Source organism: Pseudoliparis swirei, chromosome 2, assembly GCF_029220125.1.
Source record: "Pseudoliparis swirei isolate HS2019 ecotype Mariana Trench chromosome 2, NWPU_hadal_v1, whole genome shotgun sequence".
NCBI lineage: Eukaryota > Metazoa > Chordata > Actinopteri > Perciformes > Liparidae > Pseudoliparis > Pseudoliparis swirei.
Window position 1 is genome coordinate 15,015,750 of NC_079389.1, and position 14,315 is coordinate 15,030,064.

General features: G+C 41.3%; 1 protein-coding gene across 5 annotated transcripts; it reads right to left on the reverse strand.

Moving 5' to 3' along the window:
- Window positions 1–5,377: 5,377 nt before the first annotated feature.
- Window positions 5,378–14,236, reverse strand: gmppaa (GDP-mannose pyrophosphorylase Aa). Of its 5 annotated transcripts, XM_056432294.1 has the most exons (13): window positions 14,132–14,236; window positions 13,576–13,673; window positions 13,359–13,462; window positions 12,764–12,956; window positions 12,517–12,576; window positions 12,288–12,415; window positions 12,132–12,146; window positions 10,201–10,335; window positions 9,806–9,903; window positions 9,676–9,722; window positions 9,438–9,530; window positions 7,962–8,130; window positions 5,378–6,968 (listed from the first exon to the last, which is right to left on the reverse strand). In XM_056432294.1, exons 1-13 carry the CDS (start codon window positions 14,169–14,171, stop codon window positions 6,868–6,870), a joined length of 1,281 nt encoding a protein of 426 aa, XP_056288269.1. In that variant the 5' UTR covers window positions 14,172–14,236; the 3' UTR covers window positions 5,378–6,867. The 5 variants fall into 5 exon arrangements, with proteins under 5 accessions (XP_056288269.1, XP_056288275.1, XP_056288299.1 ...); XM_056432300.1 differs by lacking the exon at window positions 12,132–12,146; XM_056432324.1 differs by lacking the exon at window positions 14,132–14,236 and having other exon boundaries at window positions 12,764–12,987; window positions 13,576–13,665.
- Between the last annotated feature and the right edge of the window lie 79 nt (window positions 14,237–14,315).

Consider the following 14,315-nt stretch of genomic DNA (forward strand, 5'->3'; position numbering starts at 1 on the left):
GTCTGACGCCACACTACATACAATTCAAAGTGTAGTCTGTTTTTTAGTTCAATGTAATTGTATTGATTTAAGCTTTTATAACGGCTTTTATTTTGGTTTGGCTTTTGGTATTGTTGTTTATTGTTTCTCTTGCTCTATTTACCATTTAACTGCATCAGAGAACCTTTTAAAGAGTGTCACAAATACGATGTCTAATTAATATTATGAGTAAAAATGCTATAAATTATATGGTAGAGAACCTTCCCCAGAAATGTTTGTATTTTAAGAATGACTTAATTAACCCTATTACTTAATCCATTTCATCACAGCTGCAGTTTTGATCAGTTTTGATCATTGTAACTGACGCTCTCCCAGTCAGGCAATGGCATCCCAGAAAAAAAATGTAGCTAGTTAGCAGCTTGCTTTAACCTAACTATATAATATATCATCATGTAATTACACAGACTAGTTCTTACTTGAAACATAATGAGCTGATTAAAAGTTGTAATTACTCAGCCAAATACACAAACAGGTAAAGGTAAATTAATCACAGTTCTCAATGATTCAACGTCACCTACGTCCTAACGGCATTTAACTTTACCTGCATCCTCAGCCTCCTTCATGGCAGTTATATGTGTCCTCATGGCCTCCTTCATGGCTGTTATATGTGTCCTCACGGCCTCCTTCATGGCAGTTATATGTGTCCTCACGGCCTCCTTCATGGCAGTTATATGTGTCCTCATGGCCTCCTTCATGGCTGTTATATGTGTCCTCATGGCCTCCTTCATGACTGTTATATGTGTCCTCATGGCCTCCTTCATGGCTGTTACATGTGTCCTCATGGCCTCCTTCATGGCTGTTACATGTGTCCTCATGGCCTCCTTCATGGCTGTTACATGTGTCCTCACGGCCTCCTTCATGGCTGTTATATGTGTCCTCATGGCCTCCTTCATGGCTGTTACATGTGTCCTCACGGCCTCCTTCATGGCAGTTATATGTGTCCTCATGGCCTCCTTCATGGCAGTTACATGCGTCCTCATGGCCTCCTTCATGGCAGTTACATGTGTCCTCACGGCCTCCTTCATGGCAGTTACATGCGTCCTCACGGCCTCCTTCATGGTAGCTGCCCCGTCAATGCAGGAAAAGCGTGTCGCAGCTGACTAGTTAAATCCCCACTGTTACGGACAAATGTTTTTAAAAGTCACAATTTAAATTGAAGATTGATTTTTTTGGTTTTAACCCTGTGAAGTCTGAACAATTAAATAATAGCCAGTATTTTTGTTTTTAGTGGACCTTTTGAAAGAAAGAAAAAATACATAATAATGTAACTTTATATCACATTTGATATCAGGCATTTATGGCAATTAATTGATCACAAAACATGTCCTTCTTTTATTGTATTTGGAACATTTTCTTTTCTTTGGCAGCTCTGTTTACTGACTTTTCCTGTTTCTGTAAACCATATGCGTTTATCTGCTCTGCAAACTTCCTGCAGCATCTGCCCAGTAACAAATTAATATACTTGTTTGGTGTCCAGTCAAACCAGTCTACTGAGTCCTCATCAACACATTCTTCAGGTTCAAAACCTTGAATTTGCAGGCCAGTGCTCTTTCCTCTTGACTTTGCCCCTTGCTGATTGCTTTGCTGTTGTTGTTGGCGAGAGGGCAAAGGTCAAATCCAAATTCTGTTGTTCATTCTGATTGCATGTACATCCAGCGGGTTTCAGGGAGTTAGGAAATTATTGATCTTGTGGGCGGCATCGAGGTAGCAGAAAATTGTTTTTCCAATATTTTAGATGGCATGATAGGGTATTTGTAAAAGTAATAATAAAACACAACAAATAAGTAGTTTTTTTTTATTGTCGTTGGGATGTTTCCATTAATTATTGTGTGAGAGGCCTTTTCATTTTTTTTTTTTTTTTGTTTGTGCTGGATATACTTTAGGATTTTTACAATTTACTTTTTTCAATTTCCATCCAAAATTCTAATTTGAAAGTTGATGCCAAGCCAAAGTTGGGTTTTGACCAATTGGAATTACTAACTACAGTTCAACATCGGACTTTGAATTTTCAGTGTTAGATTATTTTCATTTATATTATTTTTATTTGCCGATATAATGTATTCCTTTATTTTGGTGGGAGTATCAACCCCAATATGAGTCTGTTTATGAGTGCCTGTGGGAGATTTCCAGGAGTCCTAAACAGCGGTTTAAAAAGGAGCACAGGTGACAAACAACAGTGTGTTGTGCATGACAGTAAAAGTTCACACAATTTCATGTTCATGCAGCCTTACTGCTCCACATTTATTAATTTCTCGAATTGTTTTTTGTTTTTTTCTCTTACATTTTTTAATTCGTTTGAGATATATTGACATAAAACAAATACAAAAATTTAAGACATAAGCATTAAAAAGTATATATAAAACAGGGCACAATGATACAAATATAAATATATAGATATACATATATATATATATATGTATATGTATACACATATACATAGATACACATATATCCACAGACACATATATATATATATATATATATATATCCATAAAGGCCACACGTTGGAGCACTCCCACATCGCGTGTAGAAAAGTTATTCCTTTATTAGTCCCACAGTGGGGACATTTCAGGATAGTGAAGGCTACCTTGTATTTTATGGATTATAAACAATTGATCCGTCGTTTTTGTGGCATAAATGCAACTTGAAATGTTCTGTCTTGAGGCAAGTTTGGCGTTTCCTTGGTTTTCTGTTTCAACATTTGTCAAAGTCAGAAAGTCTGTTAAGTCATTTCTGGAACACAGCACATCTGCTGCATGAGGAACAAAACAAACGACAGCTTTACACCGCTTAGAGAAACAGGGGAACTGGCACTCTTTGGGGTTTCAGAGCACAGTTTAGCACAACACTACTGTTCACTGGTATTGCATAACAGCCAAGTGACATTTTTATTGACCATATGAATCTGAACTGTGTGTGAGAAGTCAGTTTCTATTTGAGAGATCATTTGTTAGTCCTTTAGACTTCTGATAGACGTCATCCTCTCAGTGTACAGACATGCAAACCCTCCACCTGGAAACATTCCTCGACCATTGCCCATAGTCAGTCTGTCTGGCCAACACACACACACACACACACACAGCTGGGAGAAAATAATGAACTGTTTTTATCTTGTTCATTTATGAAATAAATGCAGACGTTGGTTTGTCCAGTGAGGTTTTAAAGCTTTCAGATTGTTCCTTCATGCTTTAAAAAAACAAACGTTTAACCTGAATGTTCACGATCACAAATGGGAACATGTGCAAAATGCAGAATTTACCAAAGAAGGAAAGATATGGACACAAGTCATGCCGTCTGTTTGTTTCTGGACTACTAAAATGATTTAGTATTGACCTCCTATAATATTGTCGGATATCATCTTTTTTATTCCATGCGACCTTCTTTCCTGAGAATGCAGTCCTATACAGCGTTCTCCACATTTAAGTAGATCTAGTTGATTTTTAGTGCCTTTGAAAGCTTGTAATCTAGGAGCAACATGTGTTTACTGTTGAAGACATGCAGTAAATTAGCTCAATCTCCTGTCATGGAGTGTGACAAGCGACCTACTGGGATGATTAACCCTTTGCTTCACTCAGACTTGAGTAGGCCTATAATAAACTATGGTTTTCTTTCTTTTAGGACAGCTATAATAGTGTTTGATCTCGTTCTCCTGATCCTTATCTCCTTTCCTTTACATGTGAGAAAAGACTTCACCGAGAAACTTAAGGGGATCAGCTGAGGAATGCGGTTTAAAAAAAGCTGTATGCCATTCTAAGATCACCTCGCTCTCAAGAGGAGAATACATGGACTGCAGCTTTCTCACAGCCCGTTTGAAACGAGCACAAAGACAACATTGAGTTACTGCACGCCTTTATGCTGAGATCTTTTTAAGCCTTGCAAGTGAAGCAGTGACCTCAATATTTTCAGTGGTTGGAGGAAGAAAAAAAAGCAGCAATCTGAAGAGCTGAATGCTAAAGCGCAAAAGAAGTTCACATTAAAATAGTATAAAGGTCATACTCCTTGCCCTTTTTTTCCACAGCCTTCAGAGGAACTTCATCCTTTAAATAAGACAATTGAAAAAAAGCTCAGCAACCAGCATCTTCCACCAGGAGCACCATGGATCCACAAGACACAAAACTTTAAGTTGCCCAAAGTTCCACTGCTGACATGCTTTGACTTATTATCCCATGTTGATGTGTAGGTCAGACCACACTCTGACACCTCCCACAGCTCTGGCTTCGTAAACTGCCTCTGGTATGGAAACGTACAAGCACCATGGCTGGAGTTGCGTGCCCGCGTTGCCCTTTCAAGTTACAGAAGCCCTCATAACTCGAACATGTGTCTTCATCACCAGAGATTCCTGTTATGAAGAGGATCTGGAGAGGTTCCACAGGCTAATAAGACACTTTGGCTTTCAATTCAATTCAATTCAGTTTATTTGTAGAGCCCATTTTCACAAATTACAAATTTGTCTCGGAGTGCTTTACACATAGACATCCCTGTCCCAAAACCTCACATCGGACCAGGAAAAACTCCCAAATAACCCTTCAGGGGGAAAAAAAGGGAAGAAACCTGCAGGAGAGCAACAGAGGAGGATCCCTCTCCAGGATGGACAGAACAATAGATGTCATGTGTACAGAAGGACAGATTTAGAGTTTAATGATTATTATTATTATTATTAAATACATTCAATGAATATGACAGAGTGTATGAATAGTTCATAGTAGGCATATTCCACGATGGAGACCTCCACGATCCATCAGGCAGATGGAGGTAGAGAGGAGGAGTGGGCGGAGTCTCAACAGTGGGCGGAGTCTCACTCTTCATTTACTAAAGACCTGTTGTATTGTACTGACTGGCGCCTGTTAAACACTCTCCTGGTATAACTAGGTTATGGGAGCTGTTCACGCCTACAATATAGATCAGTCTGATCCAGCTGCCCTTTAACAAACAAACTGTGTGGTTCTGTGAGTTGTTTTGTAGCCATGAGGACTCGTGTCAAATAGACCAAACTGCTTCATCATGTGTTTGCCAGGCCTCCCAGATGTTCCCTGTTAAAGACACCATCTATTCATTTTGAACCATCAATGAGCAAAGAAGATGTATTCATTTTGCCTTGTTGACTATTTCTTTCCAATTACCCCCCAGAGTGCCGTGTGCAAGTAACCCCAGTTTGTAAATCAAAGGCAAGACATGATTGAATCCTACAAGGGACACAATGTGCATCTGTTTTTGAATTTTCCTTAAAATACAACGTCTTGGAAGCATTTTATCGAGTCCATTGGCTCTCAGTTTGACATGTTGTCCAAATGCTTAGCAACACACAGGACACACGAACAGTTTACAACAACAAAAAAGATAATATCACAAATGTTTTTTTTAAAACTTTTATTATGTGGTTTATTTGGTTCAAAACTATTCATTGCCATCCTGGACTCGTAATTTTCTTGAAAAACTAAATCATGTCCAACGTTGTTTGTAATAAACACTATACAAGTATGACATTTTCTTCATTTTTGTCTCAGCTCGTGACTTCAGATTCCTACCTTAAGACTATTGTGAATGTGTCTTTATACTCACTGTCAGGTGTCACATGTACTATTATTTTACATGAGTGACATTTTACCTCCGTTATCCGTCAGATGTCTTGTTTACGCTCGACGAGACAAAGCCTTGCACCACTTTGCGTCAGTGTAACCACAGATGATAATAAACAAACACATTTAACAATCAAGAAATCCATGAAAACCTTTAAAAAAAGAAAGAAAGACAGGGAAGCCGTCACAAAACCTAAAGGAGCAGAGCAGTGAACATCCTACCAAGAGGAAGAGAACACTGATGAGGGGCCCGAGACGGCATGAGGCACTCGGGCTCCTGCATCAACAATAAAAACACAGGCGCCGACATGCAAAACCTCAAATCAACAATCTTTGAAAATAATGTACATGAACTTGTTTTGTTTACCACATTCACTGGAGGCTAGTTTGTTAGGAGACATGATTAAAATATATAATGCTGCAGTACCTGTGTCGCAATGTACATCGCTCCTTAATAGACACACTCTTTGCAATAATTGGAACAAAAGTGCTGAAGTGATCATGAGTGCTCGAGGGCTTAATAATTAAATGTTAATGTGCTGTATCCATAAATTGGAACAGTTCCTCCAGTGATTGCGGATGCACAATTTAAGTATCTGCTGTTGCCGTTTATGCGGAGTCTCAAGGCCCCCTGCTGGGTTCACATTTTAAAAAGGCAACATTACTTGATTGCAAAGTAAATCTCAATCCTGCTGATATATGTTAGTGGTAGTCAATTTGAGACAAACAATGAAGACGCTAAACATTTTTAATCAGCGCTCCACACAAATAATCACCTCGAAAAATGTACCAGTCAGTCGCTCAGGGATTTATATTTTCTAATAATTCCTCTTCTCACCGAACGTAACGAGACTCGCGTTGTCATGGATGCCCTTGAGGAAACACAGAGTGGTGGTCTATAAACGTGTCTTTTTTACATCAAACTATTATATCACAAATGTATTACACTTGTGTCAGTCATTTTAGTTCGGTAAAGTTAATTTAAAAAACAATGTAACACTCTGGAATGACAGCACGTTTCAAGGTGAATCAACATGCGTGATTCGCCTCTCTCTAATGTTGCTGACACCCAATGATGCATAGAGGCTAGAGGACAAATATATACAAATCTATCTTTCCAAACTATTTAATAAATGCACCGCATCGCCATTTCTGACATCTTATATACAGTAACTCAGAGGCGGTGCCGACGTGCGTCCAGCTGCATCCTTCATCGGTGACAGTAAGTGGACAGAAGAGTGAGGAAGATGAACTAGAGAATAATTTGGTTTTTGAAGCTACGGTTGAGGTCTTTGTGCGGGAGGACGATGGAGTTGAGGATAATCACCTCTGAAGGGATGGTCACGTTGCAACCTGAGGAGAAGAAGCAAGGCTGCATTCAGTCCGTGCAGCACAGAGGAAATGCGTCCAAGCATTTCAGTTCGCAGGATGTGATGCACTTTACACATCTGGTATGTTTGGAATTAAGAAAAAGATACCCCCAAAGGTACCTTTTAGTTTCGGCCACAGTGTAACACCCTGTTCTATGTCTCCTCTGTGTCTTCTCTGTCTTAATTGTTTAATTCCCTGCACCTGCCCTCAGCCACTCTTGTCTCGTTACTGTCTGATGTCGTACACCTGTGTTTCCCCCCCTATATATTGTGTCAGTCTTTCCCTTGTCTGCTGTCGGATTGTCGTCTCTAGTTCCGTGTCTTTTTCCCGTCGTCCTGTCTGTCGTATCTGATCCTGCCTGCCTGCCTGCCCTGACCGACGATCCTCTGCCTGCCCCTTTTGGACCTTGTTTTTTTGTAAACTGTTTTGCCTCATTAAAGAGTGCTTTTTTGTTATTTATATTGCATCCAGCCTGTCTCTCTGCGCCTGAGCCTCACCCCGTCACAAAGACCTGACACACAGTTTAGAATAGCTGTTTGGGCTAATAAGAGCATCCTTTAATGAAATAAATTATAATGGAGACAATAATATACAAAGATCCTCTAGTATTCTTCTTCAGACCGAGGACACCTGGAAAGTGTGGTGAAAAATTTCAACGCTAAAGATGGAGACAAGGACAGTTGTAGAATCCAATAATGCTTCCTGTAGCGCTATTGAGCCATGCGTGCCACTTATTGTGAGATAAATGTAAAGACCAATGCATGCCACTTACAGATGTCAAATTAGTCTTTAAGTACACGCTTAAGACAGCTGCTGGGCCTGATCCCAGCCCAGGCAATTCCCTTTATTAATACACACATTTTTATTTTCTGAGAAAAAGCTTTTAAATGTGCAAAAAGAAAATTACAACTCCGATGAATCTTTCAAAATGCATTTGAGGAATGCCAGGTCAATTTAGGGTCAGAGCCCACTTACCAAGAATCGTAATTGAGGGAGTGAGTTTCCCGTCTCTGAAGAGGCTCTCGCTGTCGATCTTCGCGAAGGGATCATTGGGGTTCGGGTCACTTGGAGTTCCTTCCACTCTCGCCCACTTCCCAATCGTGCTGTCCCATCCCACAATGCTGTTCAGGACACAACAGTGATCCTACCAGGAACACAACAGATACACATCTGGCCTTAACAGTGTTTGAAAGTCATTCACTCAGCAGAGAACTGTGAATTAAATTCATTTCATCAAAGGGTTCCAGAAGTACCACAGAAGCCACAGCCCCAGAAGTCCCCCTGGCGTTTCCCAGTGTTTCCAGTGCTCGCCCCTCTGCCTGTTTTGTGTCTGCCTGTTGGCGTGGTTCTCCTTCCTCCCTCTCCCGGCTACTGCAGTCAGCTCAACGCCAGCTCAGCAGTACATCTCCCCCGGTTCTTCAAATGCTCCTCGTCAGAATTCCGTTTCAAACTCAGTGTCAGCTACACTTAAAGGCCAACTTGAGATTTATATTCCCAGCGATTTAGCTTTTTTCCCCGTGTTTCGCATCAGTAACCAGTTCCTCCTGTGCCTCGGTAGCATCGCCCACCGGTCCGTCTTGCTCGGCTCTCTCCCAGCCAGCCAGAAATCCACTAGCTTCCAAGCTACCTCTGCTTGCCACACTTTCCCCTCATCGCACTAGTCCCAGTCGCAATCCCAGTCTCCATCATCTCCATTCCTCTCCGCTGGCACCAGATTCCCCTTCTAATTAATAAGCCTTTCATCCTGATCCTCCATACAGTTCCAATAAAACTCTCTTACCACCACCATGTACTGCATTTGGATCCCAGCTGTGTTCATAACAGTGTTATATACTATTCCTCCAAATGAAAAACTGAGTGTGGCCAAATCAAAGTACTTACATTTTCCGTTGGAACCCAAGTAGTGGATATATTAGAAGTACTGTTTAGTTCCATGAACAAATTGTCCTTGTAGGCAGCATGCAATGAGAGCCAGTAAGTCACATGCACTCGAAATCCACTTCAGAGGCCCCCAGTGATCATTGGAGACATGGAATTAATTTATGGCAGGGCCCAAATCGTTAAAAATGACATCTTTGTGAGAGGAACAGGCAGATCATATTTCTAGTGTGACAGAAGAGCGGACAGATAAATCAGAGACACCGTCACTGTTGAAGTGTGGTTAATGTTTCTAATAAAATGTTAGGATGTCCCCAGCAGTGGAAGGGCAGATTTTTTGGGGATGGGACATTTCCGCGTACTCAGTTTTAAGTTCCTATTAAATTCCAAACTTGAAGGTTATTATGTGAGAGAGAGTATATATGTTCAGCAATGGCCACTCCTATTTAACAAAAGCTTGACCGTAACAGTTAGTTCACCTAATTATGTGACAATAGGTTGAAAATGGGGCTTTTATTCATTCATTTCTGTGTTGCAACGAGCCCTGGCGGGTCCTTCTTTACAGGGGCTCACCTGGAGTGTTGCACCGTGAAGGATGATGGATTCTCGAATTCTGACCCCAGCACCAATAGTCACTCCAGTGCCAATCGAGACGTTGGGACCCAACTGTATCAACAGCGGAAACAGCAAAGTAATATAGGCCTTTATTTCACTTCCCCCTCAAATAACAGCAGCATATAAAAAGAGTGGCATCTTAAAAAGGCACTCGTTAAGCTTCATGGCGTCGGGTACAAGAGGGAAGGCTGCTTACCATGGCCGTGGGGTCGATGTTGGCTGTGGGATGGATATAGACATTACCTAGGGAGATGAGATCAATTAGGAATACATTTGTCTCCAATATTAGAAAAGAACTAAATCTACAGAACTTGAATACATCTTACCACTTATTTTGGGCCCTCCCTCTTTGTTTGATGCAAGTCTTTCGGGGTGAGTTGTGTGATACTGGTTGAGGTACAACCGACTGGCATAAATTGCAGACCTAGAGAGAGATTACCAATAAAGGGCTTTTTGAATATGCTATCACTATATCGCAGTCTCTTTTGTATTATGGCAGTATTGTATGGTTTTAATGGTAGTATTATATGGTGTTGGTTCAAGCGTAATGTTTTCAATGTTAAAGGTTTTAAAAAGAATACCAAATAGTGTCAAACTGTGTTCAATCTGAACACACCAATTTCTTTTTAAATACTTTTCGAGCCAATATGCATGTACAATGCCTCTTCTCCTCCCACCTTTGGGATACAGGGTACATTGTATTCTTGGCATGTGCACTCACCCTGCAGATTTAATCTGGCTCCAGAAGACGAGGGTCTTATACACGTAGAGTTTCCCCCGTCCTGCCAGGGCAGTGAAGATGTCCTGCTCCAGCCGGATGACCGCTGCTCGGTGCCAGCCGTTGGTCGGCTCCTCTCTGCAAGAGACAGGCCATCATCACGGCAGTCACAAACCAGCGCAAGGGGGCCTCATTTGTTTATTTTTAATACAATCATGTAAACAAAGTTAGGGGTTAGAATGAAAGCCAAAAGAAAGTTGGGTTATAAACTGAAAAAATATACTATAAACTGATTTTTTAAAAATTCTATCAGGGTTTGGTTGTGACTAAAATCAATATGTTCTTTCTACTAAATTTAGTGAAACATTACTTTGCAAAAAAATAAAGCCCCATGATTCCTCTAAAGTGCTGATACAATATGATCACCTAAATACGAATAAGACACGGCAGACAAGGGTTCTCCCTTCACAGCGAAGACGTCCCGAACAACAACCCACTGTATGTCTTTATGACTTCCCCGGTCTCCCCAATTATGAAATGAACAATTTAAATAAACAGTGTGTCTTTTTTGTGTGTGCCAGTAATGAAAACAAGTGTTTGATCTCTCTTTACCCCACTTGTACAGTGGCACCAGAAACTCTAAAGTGTTCCTTAAAGACAAAGCCCTGCAATCCAGCCCCGAGAATTAAATCAGAGGAGTGAGTGAAAATGCATCAATGATACGAACTTTGATGGCGTCAGTGCTGGGCTACCAAAGCTGATTACCTAGTAGTGATCCAAAACTTAAGGAGGGGGAGTGTATGCGTTCCATATTAAATCAGGGTCTCTGGCATGGTGTATTGTGAGAGCCCCAAGATGAAACAGTGTTAAATATTGATGAAAAGAATATTTTAAAGGATTGCATCGATGTTTTACCAAAAAGGAGGGGATGTGGTTTGAGGCAAAGTGCTCCCCTAGAGACTACGCAGTACAACCATCTCATCTCTCTCAAGTATCTCTCATGTGTTTAATAATTGTGCTGATGCAGTGCCCAGCTTGATTTAAGTGCTATTGATGTGAGCAGGTGAATTAAGCAGTGTTGTTTAACCTTCTGAAACATGTCAGGTGTCCTTGTGGTGCCCAATGGTAGATCTACGACACCATAGTGAACATTCAAACATTTTTTTCAAAGAAGTGAGAAAGAAAAAAAAGGAGGACAATCTTCAAAAATATGATCAAATAAAAATCCATGTTTTAATCCCAAATGTGTGATTCATCCCATCAGTGAGTGACCAGGCCGCTGTCCGTCCACATGCATATTTAGGCCGTGATCATAAAAGATGCGTTCTCTAATGTTCAGACGAAAAGCACCGCTGGAAGTGGAGCAACTCAAAATGAAGCAAGAATTCACAACGTAACATGCATCTGTGGAACTTAAAGTTTCACCGAATGCAGAAGCTTTCTAATTCATTTTTGCGAGCCGACCAAAAGAAACAACAGTGACGAAAGCAATAATAATAATACCAAACTTTTGTTTTTGTAAACCTACAAATATGGTTATCTTGTATATTATATATTAATAACCCTCTCATAGCTGTCCATTAAATATGAAGCTACAGCCAGCTAGTTGAAGAACCGGTTATGTGAAGACTACCTAGATCAAGTTGTTACACTTCGGTGTGCGGTTCATTATTGTGCTGTAGAGGCATACATTCTCTCATCTAACTCTGCAATGGCAAGAACAATGCAGCGCCCGTTTCAAGGATTAAATCTGCCAAAAGACACAATTAATTAATTAAAGCAAGCGGCTCGCTCAACGGAAGGTGCATCGTTCGGCAAAGACAGGCAACATTCACCAAGCGGCCTGTGCACTCGGACTCCTCATGGGTCGTCTTTCGACAGCTCACACCGAGTGCTCTAGAACTACACCGTGCCGCCTAAATTTACCGACTTACCCATCGTATGGATTTCTGATGATTGTGTGAGCAAACAGAAATCATGGCAGGGAGGAGAAGGGAAGGAAAAATGGACAAATGAAGAGAACCAAAGAAATGGAATACATGGAATTCACCCGCATTCCCACACAGGCCCCCACAGGGGGTCCAACTCACAACATGTCCTGTTGGTTCTTCTGGAAGATGGCGCCGATATGCTGGAAGATGTCTGGCTTGAAGAGGTATATGCCGCAGTTTATGATATCGCTCACGAAGGTGCTTGGCTTTTCCACATAATGCAAGACCTGAATCAACAAATAAAAATAAAGAGTAGTAGTTGTTATCAAAAAGGTGGAATAATAATTAGTGACAATTCCAGGAAATAAAATAGGGAAGTGTGAAATACCTCATGTGTGTCCTCGTTTTCAACAATACAGCCGTAATTCATGGATTGCTTTCTGTTTGCCTGATAGGAGAAGAATGGCAGTCAAGATTAGGACACATACATGTTTTACATTGAAAGACAGAGATCTGATATGTCATTATATTCGGCGTGCCAAAAGCTAAATAATAAATGACAGAAAGACGCAATTTGTTGGAGTGTTTCTTAAGAAGAGCATGAAAGAAAGTAATTGTGAAGAATGATCTCTCACCGTCGTCCCAAGAATCACAAAGCTGTTTGGTTCTCCGTGTTCCTTCTGGAAGCTGAGCATCTCTGCCAGCGGAAACGCTGCGCAAACATCAGCATTCAGAACAAAGAAAGCCTCCGGACTGCCGGAGACAATCTGATCTCTGAAGTGATAGATTCCCCCTCCTGTGCCCAGGGCTGCATACTCCTGCAGATACCTGAGGTGGAGAGTCGGGAAGAACAGCAGACCTGCAGTCGATCAGCATTGGCGGTGAACCACGGCAGAAAGGTACCATCACTCCAACATTGAGTCGAGAATAATAATTCATATAACTGATATTTCTCTGCAAACAGTGTCTATTCTTACTGAATAAATGTAAATCTGAAAAAAAACTGACCTTCTCGTACAATGAGAACGTCTTTAATGAAATCAACACCTTAGCGGCAGTCTCATACCCCCCCCCCCCCCTTTATATGAGAAAGCTATAAGTCATTGCTATAAATGATCTGCATACAAGTAACTATCTCGCCTGTACTCGTTGAGTGACGTAGCTAAGAGCTCTGCTGTTGACCTGTTTTTGAGCTGTGCTGTTTACCTGTTTTTGAGCTGTGCTGTTTACCTGATGGAAATTTTGAACTCCTGCTGTGCATTGAACAGAAACCTGGTCAGTTGTTCATTTGGCTGATAAAAGCCGATGAGCAAAATCTCCTTCATATTCGGTACCTTGTAACACAAAAGATGTTCATCATTGGTCTGGATCACAACACGTAAAGATGGACTGAATTTAAATGTCATTTATGTCAAGCTCAACCCTGATACCGAACAAGGAGACTCACCTTGGCACAAGCTTCGATGTGATGCTGCAGCATGGGCACACCAGCCACGGGGAACAAGGGTTTGGGCACTTCAAATGACAGCGGCCTGAACCTCGTGCCTGCAAAGCATTATTGGGGATTACTGCAAATCAGATTACAATGCAGATCACTATTTATGTGTTCATCTCGTGAGCATACATGACGACATGTCCTCTCTCTCTCTCTTTTTTATTTTTAGAATCGCTATTTTAAATGTCCATCTTCATATTTGGGGGTGTGGTCAACTGTGCGTGTTACGTTAATAAAGTTGCACATAATCCCTGTAATATCTTCACGGGGGATAATGTATCTTAAGTTAAATGACACAATAACAAGTTAATAGATACAACTATTTCCGGAACGGTTACCCACAGAGGCGGTGTTGTTATTTACACCGTGTCAGTAAGTGTCGTTGTTATAAAACACAAGACACTGAAGGCTTGTTTATGCCACGTCAGAGGGCTCAGCCGGTCATCATTGGGCTCAGCATGGACCGAGCCGACACCGGGAACCAGACGAGCACGAGACGTGTTCTCACCTTTCTGGGGGCCTCCGATTAGAATAACCGCCTTCAACATTTTGACCGAGAAGCTGTGACCCGCGAGAGAGAGAGAGAGAGAAGTCCAGCCTGGAGACTGACAGCGAGCTGGGCGAGTTTAGTGTTTCCGGATCCACTTCCTACTTGTGACGTCACCGAGATCAGAAGTAAAACCCGGAGCGGA

What these genes read in the sequence shown, in the direction of transcription:
- gmppaa (XM_056432294.1), bottom strand. Translation starts at nt 14,171, where the DNA reads ATGTTGAAGGCGGTTATTCTAATCGGAGGCCCCCAGAAAG. An exon ending in AAAACGAGGACACACATGAG is followed by an intron (nt 12,416 to 12,516) that starts GTATTTCACACT and finishes TTGTTGATTCAG; the next exon opens with GTCTTGCATTATGTGGAAAA. An exon ending in TTCACGGTGCAACACTCCAG is followed by an intron (nt 8,131 to 9,437) that starts GTGAGCCCCTGT and finishes TGTTCCTGGTAG; the next exon opens with GATCACTGTTGTGTCCTGAA.